This window comes from Stigmatopora argus, chromosome 16, assembly GCF_051989625.1.
Source record: "Stigmatopora argus isolate UIUO_Sarg chromosome 16, RoL_Sarg_1.0, whole genome shotgun sequence".
NCBI lineage: Eukaryota > Metazoa > Chordata > Actinopteri > Syngnathiformes > Syngnathidae > Stigmatopora > Stigmatopora argus.
This window is the reverse complement of record NC_135402.1, coordinates 9,842,566-9,866,487: the sequence shown is the minus strand read 5'-3', so window position 1 is coordinate 9,866,487 and position 23,922 is coordinate 9,842,566. Positions and strand designations below refer to the sequence as shown.

At 39.9% G+C, this 23,922-nt stretch overlaps 1 protein-coding gene across 1 annotated transcript; it reads left to right on the top strand.

Annotated features, from left to right (window-relative positions):
* Positions 1-3,209: 3,209 nt before the first annotated feature.
* On the top strand, positions 3,210-23,320 carry ntrk2b (neurotrophic tyrosine kinase, receptor, type 2b). The gene is made up of 18 exons (XM_077623254.1): positions 3,210-3,899; positions 5,282-5,356; positions 7,403-7,474; positions 8,644-8,712; positions 9,376-9,527; positions 9,670-9,806; positions 11,730-11,862; positions 13,256-13,561; positions 13,648-13,665; positions 13,770-13,778; positions 15,025-15,059; positions 15,170-15,269; positions 15,549-15,737; positions 17,129-17,259; positions 18,958-19,130; positions 20,322-20,562; positions 20,860-21,018; positions 22,559-23,320. Exons 1-18 carry the CDS (start codon positions 3,709-3,711, stop codon positions 22,742-22,744), a joined length of 2,376 nt encoding a protein of 791 aa, XP_077479380.1. The 5' UTR covers positions 3,210-3,708; the 3' UTR covers positions 22,745-23,320.
* Positions 23,321-23,922: the final 602 nt, after the last annotated feature.

Sequence of the window (23,922 nt, the reverse complement as noted above, 5' to 3'; positions counted from 1 at the left end):
CAAACGGGGCAATTGTTTGTGGCGTTACATTGCCACCTCGTGGACAACAATAGTCATTGAAATCAACATCTGCTTACACCCTAGTAAATTTGAGTTTTGCATAGACATTTGAGTCATTCCTCTCCTCTCCCTATAATTGCCATTTCCTGCTCTGTGGTTATAATCACAATCTTTCTTTCAATTGTGCCCTTCTGTTTAAGGAACTAAAAATGAAAAATTGCAATCCATGTAGTAATATAATCCTTCGGTCCATGCATAGAGGCTGCCTAGACTTAGGTTGGTAAAGATAAATAATTATTATTATAATCAAATTTGTAGTAGTAGAATTCTTTATGGGGGCATCTGGTCTTGTGCGTCAACTGTGGACGTCACATCGTGTGTGTGTGTGTGTGTGTGTGTGTGTGTGTGTGTGTGTGTGTGTGTGTGTGTGTGTGTGTGTGTGTGTGTGTGTGTGTGTCTGTGTGTGTCTGTGTGTGTGTTGGCCCAATGTGTTGTGTATAGTAGAACAACTTTGTTTGATTGCTGTATGGGAGGTGGTTAGTGTATATATGTATGGAAATACACAAGAGAAAGCAAGGAAACATAAATGTGGGTGAGAAAAATAAATAAATGGAAAGCAGTGCAGAAAGGCAGGAAAACAAGTCAAAAGATGTCAGGATCTGTGAATACTAAAAAAAAATACAGGAAGAAAGGAAACAGGAAAGGAAGAAAATTAGCATTAAGCAAATTAAGCAGGAGCTGACCTGAAGAAGCATAAATGAAAATCAGGTCTGAGGGAGGACAAACACAGAAAGGAAAGGAAGAGAAGAAAATGGACGTCATTGGCAGAAAGAGGAGGTAAGGAAGGGGATTAGTATGTTCAAATAATGGAAAGATGGAAAGACTGAAAGAGAGAAGATGATGAAGGAAAGAATAAAAATAGTTGTGGGGGGAGGGAATCAAGGCAATGATGGTGGGAAATTAGAATGAAGGAATAAAGCAAAAAAAGAAAATGGTCACCTAAGCCAAGGGTGTCAGACTCGGGTTGGTTCATGGGCCGCATTAACGTCAACTCGATTTCATGTGGGCCGGACCATTTTAGATATAATATTTAGATTTTTTTTAATATAAATGGATTAAAAGAACTGGATTAAAAGCCCTGAATATTCAGTTTTTATATAGATCTAAAACAATGTTTATTTTAGCTTTTTTAATATAATTTTAGATTTTACAAAATGATTTTTGAACTAAAAACACAGAAAAAAATGATTAAAAAATTAAAATTATTGATATAAAAGGGGGAAAATCAGGAAATTTAATATACTTCTATACTCTTCATTTTAATTTGATCCTAAAACAGAAAGTCGGCACTCATGATTTACTTTCCCGGGCCACACAAAATGATGCGGCGGGACAGATTTGGCCCCCGGGCCGCCACTTTGACACATGTGCCCTAAGCAATGGATGAAAGGATGCGTGAATTAAAAAGAGGGTGTGAAAGTATAAAGCTTTTGAAAACTTTTGAGACAAAGAGAGAACCTTTTTGTAAAACAATACACTGAAACATGATGTTAGGTTTTCACTCCTCAGCTAATGGAGAAACACTATTTAAGAGACTAGCTCCATCTACAGTTAAAAATGAGAAGTCCAATACAGGCTGCACTTAAGGTTCTTGTGTGGGCCGCATTAAATGAAATTTCATAATTTATCAAATGTATGCAGCTGTGTTCTGATCAAATATATTATGAATTAAATATAATATCAACAAAGTTTTGTGTTAATCTAGCAAATATTAATCTGATTACAAATTACATAACAAAAATAAATGTCTTACTACAATACTATACTGCAATGGAGGTTGAATAATTTTGAACATGACCCTACATACTGTTAATGTATTGGTGTTGGAATTTGGTCCCCCTGGAGGAGCTAGATGAAGTTAATGGACAAAAGGAAGTCCAGACTTCCTCTCTTAGGCTGTTGTCCCAATGACTGGACCTCAGATAAAGCAGAAGAAGATGGATGGATGTTGGTGCTTGGGTCTTTTGATGTTTTGAGTATTGGGCCAAAAAAAACAGCTGTCATGACCACTATAGAATTCCAGAAGAGAATGATAATTTTACAATATTTCAAAAATAACTTAATCAGCAGTGAGTTCCCAATTTGTCTGCCTTTGTTCGTCAAGTTGTTTCTGAGTGTGTAACATTTTAAATTTTTAAGTTGTGTGTTTACCTGCGTGTATACAAATATTTACTCAGTTTTCCAGGACAAGGCTTTAGCCAACGAACTAAATGAAGATCTAGCTCAATTCCCACATTTGTTTTGTTAATAGGCAAATTCATCTAAGTCTAAGGCAATTTTGTAAATCTTTGAGTTTTGTGTGGAAACTTTCATTAAATATTTTCCCACCTGCTAAAATGCTAAAAAAGTGAAAGTGTCTGTTTATTGATTGTGTCTTCATCCAATTGTCTTTCTTTGATCTCATTTTCTGAACCGCTTTATCCTCACTAGGGTCGCGGGGGGTGCTGAAGCCTATCTCAGTTGACTTCGGACCAGAAGCAGGGTACAACCTGAATATGTGGCCAGCCAATCACAGGGCACGAGTAGACGGACAAGCATTCACGCTCACATTCATACCTAGGGCCAATTTAGAGTGTCCAATCAGCCTACCATGCATGTCTTTGGAATGTGAGAGGAAACCCAGGGGAAAACCCACGCAGGCCCGGGGAGAACATGCAAACTCCACACAGGTGGACCGGCCTGGATTTGAACCCAGGTCCCCTACTCTGAGGCCGCCCCCAAATGTCTTTGTGTATGTCAAATTGTCAACTTAAACAGTGTCAGAACTCGGGGTCCTAGGGGTCCTGAACCCGGCCGTGGCCTCTAGGAGGGCTGATTTTAGAGTATAAAGGAGGGTTGGTTGGGTGAGATGCGGGGCAATTACCCGGTGTTAGATACAACGCATCTATTTAAGGGGCCCGTTGACACTCGTCGCACCCGGGCTCTATTCCCATTAGTACCGCCACTGCTTGTAAAGCATCCTCCGGTTTTACGAAAGGCTTTAAAAGTTTGTATTATTATCACTTACTTTTGGGCTAACTAAATAATGGGGTGTGAGGAGGGGTTGACGATGCAGGTAGTCATTGTCCTCCCTGCATCACCTCGTGTGTGGGGAGGGGGCGGCAACGAAGGGAGAGGAGAGGTGAGGGAGGGAGAGAGAGGAAGGAAGGATGGTAGGAGGGAGTGGAGTCCGTTCATCTAGCCTTCCTGCATGCCTATTGATCTCCAAACATCTGGAACACGTCATATTTGTTTTTACAAGGCAGAAAAAAGAGTGAAGAAGGGGTTGGGGGAGGCATGCGGGCTCCGGAGGAGTGAGACAGCATCATCATCCTCCTCCTCATCATCATCTACTGCTGCTGCTGGAGCACTTGACACCTCCACGAACGGCGGCGAGCGTGTCGTGCGCGATCGCGGCTCTGCAGACACGCCAAGGCCGCTCCATGGCACCCTGATCCACCCCCCCTCTTCCCCCTCCTCCTGCGACGAGACCTCTCCGACGCGGATTTGAGATTCAACAGCGAGGGATTTCACCCGATTGAGACATTTTACCTCACAAAAAAGGGGGGTGGGTGGGTTGAGGGGGTTTAGGGAGGAATAAGACGATAGGTGCGCTGTTTAGGATTTTTTGGGGTTTTTTTTTCCTACTTGTTTTTTTGTGCTAGAGACATGGACTGGCATGGCATTGCTCGACTCGGATTCCTTCTACTGGCGCTCCGTGGACTGCGGGGGCTGAGCGCCGCCTGCCCCGCCGCCTGCACCTGCACCGTGTCGCGGATCTCGTGCGTCGATGGAGCGGCACCGAGCCTGGAGGATTTCCCCTTGCTCACGTTGGACGACATGGAAAACATCACCGACATGTAAGTGAGTCCGCGCGCGTGCGTGCGTGCGCGCGAGCGGCCGTGTCAACCTGACGACGGTATAATGAGATGTTGAAAGGATGATGGTGGTCTTGCAACTACGCGGACCACCCCCCCACCACCCCATCCCCCGACCTCCTAATATCATCACACATATCATTTCAACATAACAGTCGAATCGTGCTGCGTGTGCGTGTGGGCGCGCGTGTTTACGTATCACCAACACCGAACGGCGTAAGGCTCGTGCACGTTTATTTTCATTTAAAGAGAATTCCATGTAACGCACGCACACACACACACACACACACACACACAAACAAATGTCCAGGCCTGGTTTTAGGTGCTGTTTATAAAAAGGGGTGCTAATGTGAGCCCCCTTTACCAAATCTTGGCAGATTGCACATATACAGGTGCGTAGAAGCTAAATTTGGGCAATTCACATGGTCAAACACATGTTCTGACTGCTAAAAGAGAATCATTTTGTAACATTTCTGCAACACTACACGCCTGAAATGAGAATTCCTTTTCCCATGGAGGTGAAATAAAGTCTTTCTTAAGTGTAGAATACATTTTAAGGTGCATTATTCAATTCTGATATGAGTATTTGGCAGTCATAGTTCAAATCATGTCATTGTACGACCCCCTTCCCATCTTAAATTGATTGTACACTATTAATCAAACCATTTAACATGTACTTTGTTGTGGTATCTTTCTTTGTTTCGTCACGTATGCATTTCCCCCCAAAAGTTTGGCTTTACTGTTACGACTTTTATATCTTAAATTCAAATTTTCTTTAATGTGCTGTATAATTCTTTTAAATACATATCTGTACGTTTTCCTATTTATTCCATAGACTTAGTATGAGTCGAAACACAAAAAATGATATAATTTAAAATAAATAATTCTCCATAACTAGGACATAAAATGGGAAATTTTGAATATGGCTTCTAATTTTAGCACTAATTTTAGCTGTTTTGTGATGGTTTTCCATTTAGTTGGGATCCAAGCAACGCAAAGTGACAATAAATCAGGAACAAACAAAAAAAAACTGAAATCTGCAACAAAGTGTTATTCATAGATATCAACATGAGTGTTTAGTATAAGTGTTGTCCCCTATATGTGCCCAGTGATTGGTTTGCGACCAGTCCAAGGCGAACCCTTAGGTTCCTTGAAGAGTATTCACACCACCTACTAGCATACAAAAACACTCCAAATTGTCCATAGTTGTGAATACAAGTATGAAATCCTGTTTGTCCATGTGTCCCTACGATTGAATGGCGACTACTCTTGGGTGTCTTCTCTGTATCTCTTCTCTCGCAGGATATGTTAGCGCAAGAAAGCACAACTTCCTTAATGATTCCTCATTATCTGTTTCCTGACAGATACATCGCCAACCAAAACAGGCTGTTTGAGCTGAACGACAACAGTCTGAGGCATTACATAAACCTCCGAAACCTGTAAGTATCGCACGTGTTTTTATCATAAAAGTGTTGTCTTCCAAACCCAGAGTCAACCTCATCTTCTAAAGGTGAACGTTGGCAGGAAATCTTGTGAAAATTTAGCTATCCTCTAATGAATGTGTCAAAGTGGCGGCCCGGGGGCCAAATCTGGCCTGCTGCATCATTTTGTGTGGCCCGGGAAAGTAAATCATGAGTGCCGACTTTCTGTTTCAGGATCAAATTCAAATGAAGAGTACAGATGTATATTAAATTTCCTGATTTTCCCCCTTTTAAATGAATAATTGTAATTTTTTAATCCATTTTTTCTGTGTTTTTAGTTCAAAAATTATTTTGTAAAATCTAAAAATATATTTAAAAAAAAGCTAAAATAAACATTGTTTTAGATCTATAAAAAATGAATATTCAGGGATTTTAATCCAGTTATTTTGATCCATTTATAAAAAAAATCTAAATATTATATCTAAAATGGTCCGGCCCACAGGAAATCGAGTTGACATTAATGCGGCCCGCGAACCAACCCAGTCTGACACCACTGCTCTAATGTCTTGTACAGAGTTGAATTGTAGTAAAAGCGTTGTAGTTGTGAGTCCCCCTTCACATTTGTGTTGCATAGAATTTATCTAGAATTCAAACCTATGGTGACTAAACTGACCAAAGGTGCGGAATCTTTTCATTGTTCAACTATATTTAGTTTTGGTCCAAGAATTGCTTCACATCTTTGTTGCATTTAAGTGACCAACAGCTTTTTGTGTACCTGAACGAGTTTCCAGTTCTTAAAAACTGAAAGTATCCGTGGTTTAACTTTTAAAATGTTTCACGTCTGTGTTGCACCTTGCTATTCCAACCAAGAAATAAAACGAAATAAAAACTCATATTTTCTTGATTTGGAGTCGACCTGGGATTCCAAAGTAAAAGCAGTTTAAACAAAGTTCCCCTTTAGATGGCTAACTGGTATTCCATCCCAAGAGGATTAACCCGTTTCACAAAACTACATTTTTATTATATCACTACTTATCAAGCTGCAACTTTATATTAAAATGACCACAATCAGGAGATTTTTTTTAAAGATACAAACAATTTTTTAAAATCGATTTCTGAATGGAATCCTGATATACGAGCCTGATACTAAGATGGCAGGAAACCCAATTTAGGGCAATTAGTGAGTAGTAGCTAGTCTTTTAAAACATCCAAACCCCCAATTCCTTGAAAAAAAACATGAAGATACAGAAAATGACTGATGGGACAAAAAACTGCTGAGGAATAGTGGAAGTATTGTTTTTTCTAAGATTAATTTCTGTATGACTATTATTCGGTACTCGGACGTTTGGTCGCCGGACGTTTGGTCGCCGGATGTTTGACAACATGACAGAGTTTACTGTTGAAACCAGCTCTCAAAATTATATTCATGAGAGAGAGTTTAACATCTAAATATCTACTGTTGAAAACAGCTCTCAAAATTATATTCATGAGAGAGAGAGAGTTTAATATCTAAATATCTACAGTTGAAACCAGCTCCCAAAATTATATTCCCCCGGGGCGACCAAACGTCCGGCGACCAAACGTCCGGGCGACCAAACGTCCGGGCGACCAAACGTCGGGCGACCAAACGTCCGGCGACCAAACGTCCGGCGACCAAACGTCCGGGCATGCTATTATTCAGTGCTAGCCAAGCCAGATCTACATGAAGTAGCGTATTAAGCACACTAAATTAGATTAAATCAAGATTGACTGTGTTTGCATCCTTTTTTTATTTATACACTCCATAACTCCATATGTGTATAACATATAATACTATAACATGTTTTTCCTTTCATACACTCAGTATATATAAACTATATATATATAAATTGTTTTTTGAGGGGTAGGATTTAACAAAATAATGGCACTTTTACTCATGAAAACGAAAAATGGTTTTGATAACAAGTATTTTGAGTTAAGTGTGTGCTTTCAAGTGAATTTCTCAAGCAATATAACTGTATTCTGCAACTGTACGAGATTGTTTTGAAATCATCTTTTTCACCAAAGTGCTTCTTTTCCCTACAGAACAGTGACCAGGACCAGATTAACATCCATATCCCCGGATGCATTTTACAACAACACAAGACTGCAATTTGTGTAAGACCTCTTGCACTCCATTTTAAGGCAACTTGTTTAAACAATTTCAAACATTCACTGATATATGAATAGCTATAGTCAAAATTTGCGCTAATTGGGAGCTAATGGAACATCCATTAGTTGAATTGAGACCATTTATAGCATTGCATTCCTTGAGTCAGTTAATGATGTAAAGCCAATGCCAATGCCACTAATTCTAGTACTACTGTTATTTCAACCACTACTTTTGCAACCATGTAGTACAATACATTCTATCGTTATTTTGAAAACCTTTCCCAAAAATACCACTAGTGTTTTCATTGTTATTACTTGTGGTATTGCTATTGCTTTTTTGCAGCACAACCAGAGGAAAAGCAATGAAAGAAAGTTGACAAATAATTCGGAATTATTTATAATAAGTATTCATGTACAGAATATGATTAACATCAGTCTATTATACAGGTATTTTTTTTAGACCAGCAGAGAGGGCCTTCCAGGGCCTGACAGACCACCACTGACTACGCAGAACTTCTCATAAATTATGCAAATTTAAGATTTTAAGTAACTCCAACTCAAATTGTCAAAAACTTGTGTTAACTTAATAAAATGAGTTGTGCTTATTTGTATTATCAAGTTTTGAGGGAAAACATATTCCTGAGTAAGCGAAACTTGAAAAGATAGTGTTGACTTGAAATGCGAAGTCCAGGTGTTTTGAAAATTTTCATTCTGCTTATTTAATATAAATCCTGGTCAATTAAAATGCTACATCCTGCTTACTTAATATAAATGGGGTAAAAACAAAAAAAGTTTAGCGATAACTTAAGTTTGCAAGTTTATCATCAAAAACAAGTCAATCATGTTGACTTGAAATTTCAAATTCCACTAACAAATTTGAATTGTGCTTACTTAAAACCTTCAGTTAGCATAAGAAGTTCTATTTGTTACAGTGTAGCCACAGAATCTAGTGATACATTGCATTTTACACCAGCCTGTATCGGATAGACATTTCTTCAGATACAGTTGCATCCATAAACAAAGCCTTTAAAACACATTTTTCCTTCTTCTATGGTCATTTTATTCAAAACATATAAGATATATGTTTTCCCTATATACATACACACAAATATATTAATGTACTTTACTGCTTTATATGTACAATTGGCCTAATTGATTTATTCTGTTTTTTTAAGGAATTTGCGAGACAACAATCTGTCGCAGCTTTCATGGAGGATCTTTCAGAATTACAACATCTCCTATTTGTAAGCCCAGCTCTACAAATGCCAGCTGCCAGTTTTGCATCTCACCTTAACAATGAGTTTTAAAACTTAAAAAAAAACATCCGAACAAATCAAATATACATACAGTGTCTACAAAGCGTGAAATGAATTATTGTTTTATTTATTAATAACCTCACCGCTAGGGCCCTCCGGCATAATCGGCAGTTTCTTTAATCTTCCAATACAATATATTGTTTTTGTGCTGTACACAAAATATATTGTATTTTGGGACCAAAAAAAAAACGGAAAACATTTTTGGGCTCTCTTTATGGGTCCTTAGTGTCAAAGTATTATAAAAAGTGTCCCGGGATGATATTTTCCAGTCATTTTAACATACAGTATTGAAACCCTAAATTTGCTGAACTTAAATTCACCACCCACTCTCATCATTTACCCTCTCTGAAGATGGCAGTGTTTTGCAACCGCAGACAAGGTCAACTGCACGTTTTCTGAGTCAGGCAAAAGAAAATCAATTTTTTAGAAATAGTGGACTAGCAACTTTTCTGCTAACGAAGACCTGATCAACTGACACAATGATTTACCAGTATATACGTAATCGCTGTTGGGCACACTGTTGTAACAGTTTAACAAATCATTTATTTTACCCCAGTTTAGGAACCCACTACTAGCGTATTGTCCTTTCAGACTGCTGCTGTCCGGAAATCCTCTGGACTGCGTCTGCGAGAACCTCTGGATCAAACTGAGGAGCCTGGAGGAACCTGACAGTCAAGATCTGCAATGCAAGGACGAATACGGAGCAACAAAAGCCTTCGCCACGCTTACACCACCTGACTGCGGTAACGTGAAACCGCGTTAGAATAAGCAACGTGGCACGAGCTTCCTGAAAGTCCAGAAAGCAATCGATGGGGGGTTTACAGTTTCCCCACATGCACACCTCTCACTTGGTTACTTAAGACCGTCTCCTTCGTTGTCCCGCAGTGGTTCCTCAAGTAGAGGTCACCCCCACGACGGTAACAGAGATGCAGGGCGGCGATGTCAAAGCATTGTGCAGTGCCTTTGGGTCGCCATCTCCCGAGATCCTGTGGAACCTGGACATGGTGTTCTCTCACTTTTTGGTGAGCCAGTCTAATTCAATGGACTCCACTAAAGCTTCAAGTTCATTTGTCAAAGGTTGAAATTAGGTCTAAGGTTTCATTCTCCAGGGTTTACAGTACAGCCCACCGTGGGTCTATTTTTCAAGATCCGGCTTCGACCCACTGATATTCAACACCGCATCATCTACCGCACAAATATGATCCACGAGTCAACCTAAAACCCACTGAAGCTTTTAGTGATTTAAAAAAACATATCCTCTAGTTTTAACTGTACCGTTTAGGCAAAGGTGTCAGACTCGGGTTGGTCCGCGGGCCGCTTTAACGTCAACTTGATTTCACGTGGGCCGGACCATTTTAGACATAATATTAAGATTTTTTTTTATATAAATGGATTAAAAGAACTGGATTAAAAGCCCTGATTATTCAGTTTTTTATAGATCTAAAACAATGTTTTTTTTAAGCTTTTTTAAAATATATTTTTAGATTTTACAAAAATATTTTTGAACTAAAAACACAGAAAAAAATGATTAAAAAATTATAATTATTGATTTAAAAGGGGGAAAATCAAGAAATTTAATATATACATCTATACTCTTCATTTTAATTTTATCCTAAAACAGAAAGTCGGCACTCATGATTTACTTTCCCGGGCCACACAAAATGATGCAGCGGGCCAAATTTGGCCCCCGGGCCGCCACTTTGACACATGTGGTTTAGAGGGTTCCCCAATTTACAAAATCCGTGTTAGACTGAAATAGTGTGAAGCTTGGTTTAAAAAAATGATCCAAAACGAGGATGGGCGAGTGCTGAAGAATCTAATGCGGCTTTAATTCGTGAAGGGAAAGATGTTCTATGACATCAAATAAACACACAGAAACTAATTCAATTAATTCATTGCCAATGGTGGATGGAGTTGACATGTTGAAGACAATAAATAGACTATCTTAGAATAGGTTTGTGGCATATTTTTGAATGCTGCATAAGATGCAAAATCAATGTACCCTTATGCTAATTTTGTCTTATTTTGAGTTTGGGAGTCAATTGGGATACTGGGTATACAATTTACTCAACACTGTGTGGGTGGTGAACACGGTGACATACTGACATAAATACTCAGCAGGGCCTCAAAGAGTTTATAAATCCACACGTAAAAATAGTCCAGGCTAATTTGCCCTACTTTAAAATGGGGACTTTGGTATTAAAAGAAAAAGTTTCAAAAAACACAAATCTTTTCTACATAGCATCGTCTTAAACAGTCTTGCTCTTTCTTTCCTCATGGTACTTCTCATTTTCTGAACCATTTTATCCTCACCAGGGTCATGGGGGTGCTGAAGCCTATCCCAGCTGACTTTGGGCAGGGGACACCCTGAATTGGTGGCCAGCCAATCACAGGGCTCAGGGAGACAAACAACCATTCATGCTCACACTCATACCTAGGGGCAATTTAGAGTGTCCAATCAGCCTACCAGGCATGTCTCTGGAATGTGGGAGGAAACTGGAGTACCCAGAGAAAACCCACGCAGTAACACGCAAACTCCACACAGGTGGACCGACCTGGATTTGAACCCAGGTTCCACACTGTGAGGCCGACGCGCTAACCACTCAGCTTCCGGGATGCCCCTCTTTCTTTCCTTTTTTTAAAAAAAATGGTGGCTGGTAGGGGTGCCCCCATTATAGCCAAACCACTATATTAGCCAAATTTTTGACCAAAATAGCAATAGGGCCAATGTCTGACATGGCTTTTTTTGGAGTATTTAAAAGAAACCAAAATGACCAATATGTTAATCAATATTAGTGTTACATTTAAAATAAATGTTGATTTGTAACTAAGGCGTGAATTGTTGTCGTACCTACATCTCTTTTAGTGTGGAACTCATTAAAGAAATCCAAGACAAACATGGCCTCCTGGATTTGGTTGACCATCATGCTATGCTATGTGTCCAGATTGACCCCATGGAGACTGAAAGCAGGCTCACCCTAACCGACCTCTCACCAGAGGACAACGGAAAGGTGATTACATGCACGGCTGAGAACATAGTGGGTCAGACGGAGGCCACGCTGCAACTCAACATTCTCTGTAAGCACACATTAGCTCACTGTACATCTTTACAATTGTATTTTTTCCTTTCCAAGCGGAACCAGAAGCTCCACGTCATTTTGTTTTCATTATTCCATCTCCTGATCTTGTTGACTTGTGGTTTCTTGTCCATTACTTTTCCCCGTAACCGGACGTTTGGTCACCGGACGTTTGGTCGCCCGGACGTTTGGTCGCCCGGACGTTTGGTCGCCGGACGTTTGGTCGCCCGGGTGAATATAATTTTTAGAGATGGTTTCGACAGTAGATATTTAGATATTAAACTCTCTCATGAATATAATTTTGAGAGCTGGTTTCAACAGTAAACTCTCTGTCATGTTGTCAAACATCCGGCGACCAAACGTCCGGCGACCAAACGTCCGGGCGACCAAACGTCCGGCGACCAAACGTCCGGGCAACCAAACGTCCGGCGACCAAACGTCTGAGTACCACTTTTCCCCTTGTGAAGCCACGCCGTTCTCTGCTTTCACATCTCTTCTCCTATCCTTCACCGTGAGGATATTCGTTGTCATATTTAGTGTAAAACCCTTGAAAACGATACTAATCTTTGTCTCTAAAGACTCTTTTGCCACATTTACCTCTGAGTACTCTGTGGCGACACCTAGCCTAACGGACAAGGCCAAAAGTCACAACTCAACGGCATGATTTCCATTCTTAGCCAAAACCAATCTTAGCTTATATTTGTCTCCACCCCAGCTGTATTGTTTGTCTCCATATTCAACATTTCCGAAACGACATGTCCTCTCTCGTGTGCGGTCAATTGGTCGCCGGTCTTTTGGTCGCCTCTCTTTTGGTCGCCGGTCTTTCGGTCGCCGTCTTTTGGTCGCCGGTCTTTTGGTCGCGGTCTTTTGGTCGCGGTCTTTTGGTCGCCCCGACCGCGACAATGGGCGACCAAAAGACCGGCGACCGAAAGACCGACGGCCAAGAGACCGGCGACAAAACAAGGTCAAACAACACGGTCTACGCATCAATAAAAGCCAACAATGGCCATGAGCAGTTTCACTGCGCCGACGTGTGAGTGTATAAGAGTTTGTATGTACATGCATTGTCCCTTTAAGAAGCTACGTCAGTCAGTTCTCCAACAAAAAACAATAAAAGTCCGGTAAATTTGGAGCTTTTCTTTAGCCTAAAAATTACCAGGGCATTAAGTATGACTAAATAGTAATTTGCAGTTTGTATTTAGGAAATTTGAGCAACGATTTAAATGGTAATTATCACTTACGTTCCGGGCGACCAAAAGACCGGCGACCAATCGACCGTGTACCTCCTCTCTCAGCCTGTCAATGTTGTTTTTCCTCTGGAATTCTCCTCAATCCCTCCCCCCATTGAAATACCAACCGTTCCCCGTCCCCTGTGCGACCCCTCGTCCCATCAGTCGCGCCCACCATCCAGCAGCTGCTGGAACCAGAGAAGGACCACCACTGGTGCATCCCCTTCAGCATGACTGGCAACCCCAGGCCTGAGCTCCAGTGGTACTTTGAGAACGAGATGCTGGAGGAGCACGACTACATTCGGACCACCTACCACAAGACCACCAAGAGCGAATACCACGGCTGCCTGCAATTGGTCAACCCTACGCACATTCACAACGGCATCTACCGCCTGGTGGCCAGGAACCAATACGGCCATGACGAAAAAATGGTGGCGGCGCAGTTCATCGACCCACCCGACGACCACACAGGTGTGCCCACCTTTCCTTATTCTTCTCTTTTAACTTCTCCCGATCCACTCAAATTGCTAATTTGCCTTTTTGCTCTCCTGCTGCAGATGATCCCTATTACTACTGTAAGTGACCATCCACAATGGCTGTATGCATTTACAGTATTAAATGTGTATTTTGAATTAACGATGTGCTATGTTCCACTTCTGCTGCTGGTTTTCCTGTCCAGATACGACTGGTAGGACTTTTTAATCCTCTTACTAGTGTATTACGGCCACATTAATCAAAATTTTACCTAGTTCCTAGCACCACCTAGTACAAATAACCTTCACTTATGTAACGGTTGCTCAAAGTATTTAATTATACTAATTGTACATTTCTTATGCTGCGTTCAGACTGGCTGCATTTTGGCATAAGATAACATGTCACTCACGCCACGATTATCCCCAAATGCAATTTGTGTTCACAATAACATTTGCGTCACCAAAAATTAAGGTCCGCGTACCCCAGGGGTGTCAGACTCGGGTTGGTTCGCGGGCTGCTTTAACGTCAACTTGATTTCACGTGGGCCGGACCATTTTTGATATATTATATTTAGATTTTTTTTAATAAATGGATTAAAAGAACTGGATTAAAAACCCTGAATATTCAGTTTTTTATAGATCTAAAACAATGTTTATTTTAGCTTTTTTATATATTTTTAGATTTTACAAAATGATTTTTGAACTAAAAACACGGAAAAAAATGATTAAAAAAATACAATTATTGATTTAAAAGGGGGAAGATCAGGATTTTTGATATACATCTATACTCTTCATTTTAATTTCATCCTAAAACAGCACTCATGATTTACTTTCCCGGGCCACACAAAATGATAGGGCGGGCCAGATTGGGCCCCCGGGCCGCCACTTTGACACATGTGGCGTACCCCATACAAATTCCTGTGATGCCATATATATTCTGACTTGTTGCATGATAAAATCAATAAGTCTCAGCGGTAATTTCCATTCAAAAACTTCATTTCAACCACATGGATCTACATATGTTTTCTGTATGTCGTCAGGTGTAAACTCTGATGCCACTGAATAATTCAGTTTTTAATAAAAAATAAAAAAAAACTCGCAGTGAATCTTTAAGATTTTGAATTACTTTTAACATTGAATTGAATAGAATTGAATTGAAAGCTTTATTGTCATTGTACATAAATACATATACATACTTTGATAATTGTACAATGAGATATGCCTTCCAGGTGCAGCTCAGTCATAAAAAAATATATACCATTGCTCAAAATTCATGTATCAAAATGATATCTTTGGCCATACAGGGCTAATTCTTGTAGAAAAATGATATCTTTGGCCATACATGGCTAATTCATGTGAAACTTTAAAAGACACAAGAAAAAATATATCATTCTAATTCATAAACTCCCCCAAAAAAATACGACACTATATGACTCACAATAAAATTATGCTCACTTCCAGACTCGCCGCTGCCACCGATAGACGACAGCATTGCTGTAAGTAAATCACAAGTCATTAAAAATTGTACATTAATTTCAGTGTAGTCAAACGGCCATCGCCTGTCATATTTGTGAACTTTCTCCATAAAGTTACGTTTTTTTTGCAGGTTTATGTAGTGGTGGGAATCGCCGGTGTGGCTTTGATGGGCTGCGTTCTCATGGTCATCATTCTTAAATATGGAAGGAACTCCAAGTTTGGAATTAAAGGTGAGCTTATCTCTTCAATCAACATTTCACATTCAGAAAGGCACGTTGTTTAACACTTATTAGTCAGTAGCGTCTTATTTTCACCAACCAGGGCTCAGACATCATCTTAAATTTAAAAACAAAAAAGGGACAACACATTTTGTTAGGTGTTAAATACAGACAATTGCTGCATGGTCTTAAATTCTAAATCAAATTTTAAACGTGATTATCCTATCTGTACTCTGTTGGAATAAAATGGCACCCTTAGTATTCCTCTCCTCTTGGTTTCCGCATTGCCAGGCTCCTCGTCGGTCATCAGCAACGACGATGACTCTGCCAGCCCCCTCCATCACGTCTCCAACGGCAACAACACGCCGTCGTCCTCCGAGATGGCGCCAGACGCCGTCATCATCGGCATGACCAAGATCCCTGTCATTGAAAATCCTCAGTACTTCGGCAACACGGGCAGCATGCTGAAACCAGACACGTGTGAGTTACCGCCCGATTTGGTAATCGTCTACTTTGTCCGATCAATCCATTTAGGGGACGTATAGACTCCGGATATAGAAGATAATATTTCTACAACAATTCAATCTCCAAGCACCACCATCATGTTTAACATTAAAACACATTGGCGCAGCAGGTCTAATTGTTTGAAAACAAGGTTTTCTTCCTTTAAATCAATATGATAAAACATTTTAAACATAATGTTTAAACACTGACATTGCACTTAAATGAAGGTACGTAGGTAGGTATGTCTGGCTTCCAGAGCAAATTTATTGAACATCTATTGCTGTCAACGGCAGTTGTGTTGAGTTAAATAAGGGTTATGTTCAAATCATTCCAAGTGAAAAACAATTGTAACTAAACAATTTAAAAACAATTGACTTTTGACTTGCTTCAATGTATTTCAATCAAAGGCCAAACCTCAGGGAGGCAAGGCAGTCAATTGTGTCCTTGTATGTATATATATATATATATATATATATATATATATATATATATATATATATATATATATATATATATATATATATATATATACAAGGACACAATTGACTGACACAATCTTTGAGATCAATTAATTGATAAAAAGTGACATTGATAGCACCCCTCCTCTAATATGACAGCAGAACATAGTAGTTCTGATAGTCTTTATATTGAAAACTAAGTGAACATTACTTCCTATTTTCTTAATTTTTTTCCCATGAGTAAATACACACAGAAACAAAATTTCTATTGTCATAGAGTGCTGCAATCTAGTGGCCGACATTGTAATTATCCTAAAATAAAATGAAAGGCAGATCGAAGTAGAATACAAACAGTATTTAAGAAAAAAAAATCAATATTATTATTACTGTACTATTAATACGCTTGGCCAAATGTACATACTCAAAGTTACTAGTGTCATAATGTGCTGATATGTAATGGTCGACATTGGAATCATACCTCAAAATACACAGATGGCAGACAAAAATAATATACAAATATATATTTTTTAAATCTGTAATGAAGGGGTATCAGCGATGCCAAACGTCAAAAATCACATTCAAATATTCAAAACATGACCAAAGGATTTTTGGTGAGTAAAATATGGCTATATTCCTAAATAATATTTCAATTGTATGAGGTTATTATTAATGATTTTTTTCATGTCTCGCAAGCTGTAGCTGCAGTAGAGGTTTTATAGCCATAAAATAGTTTTTGAGGGTTGGATTGATTCGCTGAAGGCGTCGCTAGGAAATTCACGGACCGCCGCTGGTATTTAGTATTTTGTTAAAGAATGGCATAGTAACGTATGGAAGATTCATAGTATTTGGCAGCTCTGGGGTATTACTGTAGTATTAATACATTTTGTACATGATCTGGTCTACCCACAGTCGTGCAGCACATCAAGAGACACAACATTGTGCTGAAGCGTGAGCTGGGCGAGGGCGCCTTTGGCAAGGTTTTCTTGGCTGAGTGCTACAACCTGACACCAAGCCACGACAAGATCCACGTGGCCGTCAAGGTACAAGGAAACGTCTCGTCGGGGGCGGGGATTGACCCTGGGAAAACGGGGTTGCTTATCACACTCAGGTTGGTTGTCACACTTGCTATAACTTGACCACTGGAGGTCAATGTTGCGCAATATTACTACTATTGAAATGATCAGTTCACCAGGAATTGACTACATTGCTTTTACTGTACAATGACACATTAATTTGCTTTTTTTAAGGTCAATATCAAAATGTTAAGGTCTTTGGGGTTCTTTTACAAAATAGCTTTCTAGTTACAAAAGTGTTATCTTTAAAAGGCATTAGCTAGAGCAGGGGTGTCAAACTCATTTTTGTCACGGGCCACCTGGTAGTTTCGATTACTACATCCGGAGGGCCGTTATGTCTTCCAACTAGGCTGCCAAAATTAATTGATTAATAAATTGGCAGCTTTCTCGATCGTGCTAATCGATAGATCATTTTTGGACATTCAGATTAGTACAAATTTTTGCAATTGTTGATTTAAAATGAGGAAACACAGGAAATAATCTACAATCTTCATTTGAATTTCATCATAAAACAAAAAGTTGGCACTCATGATTTACTTTCTCGGGCCACATAAAACGATGCGGCGGGCCAGATTTGGCCCCTGGGCCACCACTTTGACACGTGAGTTAGGGTGAAGTCAAAGAAATGTTGCTTTGTTTCACATGTTCTTGCTAGTCAGTTGCTTGCTAGCTACTGGATGAGTTTTTAGCGTGCGAATTACATCTAAAGTAATTTTTAAGTGCAATGAGTGGTTGATTTTATACAATAACCTAAAAAATGGCGAGTTGACAGGCATGTTATGTTTCAACTGCCTTTGTCAGCCTGTAACTGGAAGGGCATTTCATCATACTTGTTATAATGGCAAAAAAATAATTCAATTTCATTCCAAAATCGATGTGTTTTCCGATAAAACCACTCGTTGAAAGCTATTCTAAAAAAATGAGTAATTTTATAATGTATTCTTTGATGTATTCTTTATAATTAAAAAAACTATTTCATTCAGTAGATTGTCTCTTTAAGAAATCCCGTTCACTTACAAGTGACAACGAACCCCACAGAGTGTGACAAGCAACTTAATAATGTGGCTTTGTGTGAAGATGTTTTTGATTGATAATAAATTACTTTAATTCCAAAAAGCAAAAGTTTGGTCAAATCCAACAAACAAAAAAGAAAATAAGATTCACTTACATAAATGATGGATTTAGACAAGCGATCCCACTCTCTCTTAAACTTTAACCCAAGGGTGTTGGTTCGCGGGCCGCTTTAACGCCAACTTGATTTCACGCGGGCCGGACCATTTTAGATATAATATTTAGATTATTTTTTCTATAAATGGATTAAAAGAACTGGAATAAAAGCCCTGAATATTCAGTTTTTTATAGATCTAAAACAATGTTTATTTTAGCTTTTTTTTTTATATATTTAGATTTTACAAAATGATTTTAAACTAAAAACACAGAAAAAAATGATTAAAAAATTACAATTATTGATTTAAAAGGGGGAAAATCAGGAAATTTAATATACATCTATACTCTTCATTTTAATTTGATCCTAAAACAGAAAGTCGGCACTCATGATTTACTTTCCCGTGCCACACAAAATGATGCGGCGGGCCAGATTTGGCCCCCGGGCCGCCACTTTGACACAAGTGCTTTAACCGATTGCGGCTCGTGTGCCCACGCCAGACCCTTAAAGAAGCCAGCGAGAGCGGGCGTGCCGACTTCTACCGGGAGGCCGAGCTGCTCACCAACCTGCAGCACGAACACATTGTCACATTCTACGGCGTGTGCGTGGACAGCGACCCCCTCATCATGGTCTTCGAGTACATGAAGCATGGAGACCTCAACAAATTCCTCAGGTACGACTTCAATCTTTACGATGACTTTTGGAGATGGTCAGTACTTGCAATTAAACATACGGCTCTCCCTGCATTTTTACTAGTGACCAGTTCACTGAAACGCTATAATTTTAATTTTAATTCATCAAACGTCCTTGAATAGAAATTGCAGACTTATCATGGGACGAAATTGGTGCTTTCCATGCATAAAAATAAATCGATTTTTAACGAGAATTGTCCCGATCACATATTTTTGCGCCTGAGTTCAGGTCACTTGATTTTGAGGATCCCTCGGTTGAGACCTTGGCAATTTATTTTTTGTGTTTTTTTTGCAAAATATCCTTTTCCTTCTTGGTTAGTTTGTTGTTTTGTAGTCATTAAAATATCTGAAAAACACAATCTTTTCCCACCTGACTCCAATCTTTTGAAAATGTAACCACACGGGTCACAGGGGTGCTGGAGCCTATCCCAGCCAACTATGGGCAGTAGGCAGGGTGTGTGTGTGTGTGGGGGGGGGGGGGGGGGGGGTGATCTTAGTATTGGTTGCCAGGCAATTGCATTGCGTAGTACAAGTAAGCATTTTTTGTTTCTTTTGTCCTTGCACATCTTTTTTGTTGCTTGGTAGCCCTTTCATAACATTTTTTTTTAAATCCAATTTTTTTCATTCTGATTCTACCAATACCGAGAACAAATTAGATACCTTAGGAATTAATTTAATAATTTCTTACATTTATTTTTGTTTTTACATTATCCTTTTTTGTTGTTTTGCAGTCATTAAAACAATCTTTAAAACACAATCTTTTTCCTCTAATCTTTTAAAAATATTACATAGGACAAACAAACAATCTTTTGGTTTATTTTGCTGACATGCTTGCAAATTTTATCTTGTACCGTGATAATAACAAGAAATCTTAATATTAAAAAAATCTATTTTTTTCACTCGATTTCGATCTTCTTAAAATAATCTTATCACATGATCGGATCGGACACACCCCTCATTGTTATACCTTATATTTTGGTGCTCATTCACTGCGACTGACAGCAATATACATTTGCATAATTTCTTTAAACTGGTCATCATGTTTCACTGCCATGACGTCCCACCTCCAATATTCTAAAAAAAAAAAGACATGTTCAGGCCCAATTCCCGGAATCATGATCTCTAATTTTGACTGTTTCCCCTATCAACGCCGCTTGTGCCTGCCTATGCAGGTCCCACGGTCCAGACGCGGTTTTGATGGCGGACGGGCAGCACAGCATCCTGGTGGAACTGACGCAGTCGCAGATGCTGCACATCGCGCAACAGATCGCGGCCGGCATGGTCTATCTGGCGTCCCAGCACTTTGTGCACAGAGACCTGGCCACCAGGAACTGCCTGGTGGGCGAGAACCTGCTGGTCAAAATCGGGGACTTTGGCATGTCCAGAGACGTCTACAGCACCGACTATTACAGAGTCAGTACAATTATATTCTCTGTCAGGGGTACTACAACTACAAACTATAGAACCCATTGCACCCAGTTCTAATGCGTTTTCATATAGAAATTGTAATTAACTCTGTAATTGCAATGTAATAGTAACTTATGTTTTGGCTTATTTTCTCCCGGGTCGCCACAGTGGGTGCTAATAACAGTTGGGATAAAGTGTGTTCATCAAAAACAGTTCAGTGAGAGAGGCAAAACCATAAAACTCATTTTAAAGAAAATTTTGATGGTATTTCTTAACTTTCCTCTCATTGTTGCTTTGATGAAGGTGGGCGGTCACACGATGCTGCCCATTCGTTGGATGCCGCCGGAGAGCATCATGTACCGACGTTTCACCACCGAGAGTGACGTGTGGAGCTTGGGCGTGGTCCTTTGGGAGATTTTCACCTACGGCAAGCAGCCTTGGTACCAGCTCTCCAACAACGAGGTGGGTCCTGTGTACCCTGCCAAGTTAGATGCGTCAGGGTTTTCGCCAGTGTTTCCTTCCGGAAATTGTCTGCCAATCATATGTCATATGTTGTAATATTCCCAGGTAAAGTCGTGATAAAGTTGTTCCAAAAGTGGTTTTGTGACTTGAATTGCTCGTAAGTAGAGACATATTTTACATTGAATTAACCTTATTCATTTTAGCCTTAGCCCTACATGAGCTTTAAAACTACCCACTAGAGCACATGTGTCAAAGTGGCGGCCCGGGGGCCAAATCCGGCCTGCCACATCATTTTGTGTGGCCCGGGAAAGTAAATCATGAGTGCCGACTTTGTGTTTTAGGATCAAATTAAAATGAAGAGTATAGATGTATATTAAATTTCCGGATTTTCCCCCTTTTAAATCAATAATTGTAATTTTTTAATGATTTTTTACTGTGTTTTTAGTTCAAAAATCATAATGTAAAATCTAAAAATATATTTTAAAAAAGCTAAAATAAACATTGTTTTAGATCTATAAAAAACGGAATATTCAGGGCTTTTAATCCAGTTCTTTGAATCCATTTATTAAAAAAATCTAAATATTATATCTAAATGGTCCGGCCCACATGCAATCAAGTTGACGTCAAAGCGGCCCGCGAACCAACCCGAATCTGACACCCTTGCATTAGACCCTTTAAAAACTATAAAGTCCGGGAAAAGACAGCGGTGGACGTCAATGGCAAAAGGGCAAAAATGGCACTAAAATGGGGTAAAATCCACTTCCTAGCAGCATTTAGTGATTAAATACAAACACTGGAGCTTTTCAGATATCAGAACCGGGCCCCCAATTGAAATATTATTTAGGAATATAGCCATATTTTACTCAACAAAAATCCTTTTTAACTGTACACAATATCCATCCTCCTTTCTTTCTTCCTTCTTTTCTATCGCCATCGAAGCTAATGCTGAAAGTCGAGCCTGTCCTGTCGTATTTCTGGCATAGTCCGTCTTGAAAATGGCTTTAAATCAACACAACAATATATTTGCTTGTGCAGCTCGCTCCAGATACAGTTTTGTAGCTCTGGCTAATCACTAGCCAATCATAGTTGGTAAAAGCGATGCGAGAAGGCAATGACGTATCCCTACGCCTGCGACAAGGCATTGTGGTGTTGCCAACTCAAAATCTGATTGGTTAAAGCAACAGTTTTATCGACGCTTGTTTAATGCAGCAGAGCCTGCAGAACTGATTGTGAAGGCCTTGAGGCAGATTTCTGACCCTGGCAACAAATAATGGCTGAAATGTGATTGGTTAAATGCTTCAATATGAAAACACACATCTGGAAGCAGTGCAACCAGGTGGAAAAGCAATGAAAGGAAGCTAACAAACAATTTGGAATTATTTAATAAGTATTAATGGACAAAATATAATATATGATTCAGATATTTCTTAGGCCAGCAGAGAAGGCCTTGACGGCCCTGACGGCCCGCCACTGCCAGAAAGTCATTCTTTTGATTGATCATTGTTATATTTTGATCTTTTTCCACAAATGTTTTCACCAGGTGATCGAATGCATCACCCAGGGCCGCGTGCTCCAACGGCCGCGCGCCTGTCCTAAGGAGGTTTACGACCTGATGCTGGGCTGCTGGCAGAGGGAACCCTACATGAGGCTCAATATCAAGGAGATTCATGCCATGCTCCAAAGCCTCGCCAAGGCCTCCCCCGTCTACCTGGATATACTGGGCTGAGACCGTTTCTACGGCGCCCTGCTCAACGGACCATTTCTGTGTACGTGTGTGTACGCGTGCGTTTGCGTGCGTGGCAGGGGAACAAGTGTGCGGCCGTGTCCAGATAGCAGGCGTGTAAATGTCCCCTGTAAATGTTAGCTGTCGTCAACACGTTGAGAAAAAAAAGCCTTAAATTCGGGAGTCATTTTTGCTTTACGTTCCCTTGCCGTGCGCACGGTAGCAGGCACATTTCAACAGGAGGCGCTACAATATATTCTGGCTCATGAGACGGCGCTCAGAGACTAAAATATGGCAATAGATTCACGCCACAATTCCATAAGGGTGATGTGTCCATAAAATGTGTTTTTCGTGAGTTTGCATGTTCTCCCCGGGCCTGTGTGGGTTTTTTCCAGGTACTCCGGTTTCCTGCCACATTCCAACAACATGCATGGTAGGCGGATTGGACACTCTAAAGTGCCCCTGGGTATGAGTGTGAGTGTGAATGGTTGTTTGTCTCCTTGTGCCCTGTGATTGGCTGGCCACCAATTCAGGGTGTCCCCCGCCTCTGGCCCAAAGTGAGCTGGGATGGGCTCCAGCACCCCCCTAGTGAGGATAAAGCGGTTCAGAAAATATGATGAGATGACATTATAGAGCACATGTGTCAAAGTGGCGGCCCGGGGGCCTAATCTGGCCCACCGCATCATTTTGTGTGGCCCGGGAAAGTAAATCATGAGTGCCGACTTTCTGTTTTACGATCAAATTAAAATGAAGAGTATAGATGTATATTAAATTTCCTGATTTTCCCCCTTTTAAATCAATAATTGTAATTTTTTAATCCATTTTTTCTGTGTTTTTAGTTCCAAAATGTTGTAAAATCTAAAAATATATATAAAAAAGCTAAAATAAACATTGTTTTAGATCTATAAAAAACTGAATATTCAGGGCTTTTAATCCAGTTCTTTTAATGCATTTATAAATTTTAAAAATCTAAATATTATATCTAAAATGGTCCGGCCCACGTGAAATCAAGTTGACGTTAAAGCGGCCCGCGAACCAACCCGAGTCTGACACCCTTGTTATAGAGTATTGTTCCCACTTCATTATGATTAGAGAGTGAACACCCAATCAGAATTTGCCCGGCATGCCAACTCCTGATTGGTTTAGAATACTAGTGGCATACTTGTAACATGAAATGAATC

What these genes read in the sequence shown, in the direction of transcription:
- ntrk2b (XM_077623254.1), top strand. Translation starts at nt 3,709, where the DNA reads ATGGACTGGCATGGCATTGCTCGACTCGGATTCCTTCTACTGGCGCTC. An exon ending in GACCTCAACAAATTCCTCAG is followed by an intron (nt 19,131 to 20,321) that starts GTACGACTTCAA and finishes CTGCCTATGCAG; the next exon opens with GTCCCACGGTCCAGACGCGG. An exon ending in ACCAGCTCTCCAACAACGAG is followed by an intron (nt 21,019 to 22,558) that starts GTGGGTCCTGTG and finishes TGTTTTCACCAG; the next exon opens with GTGATCGAATGCATCACCCA.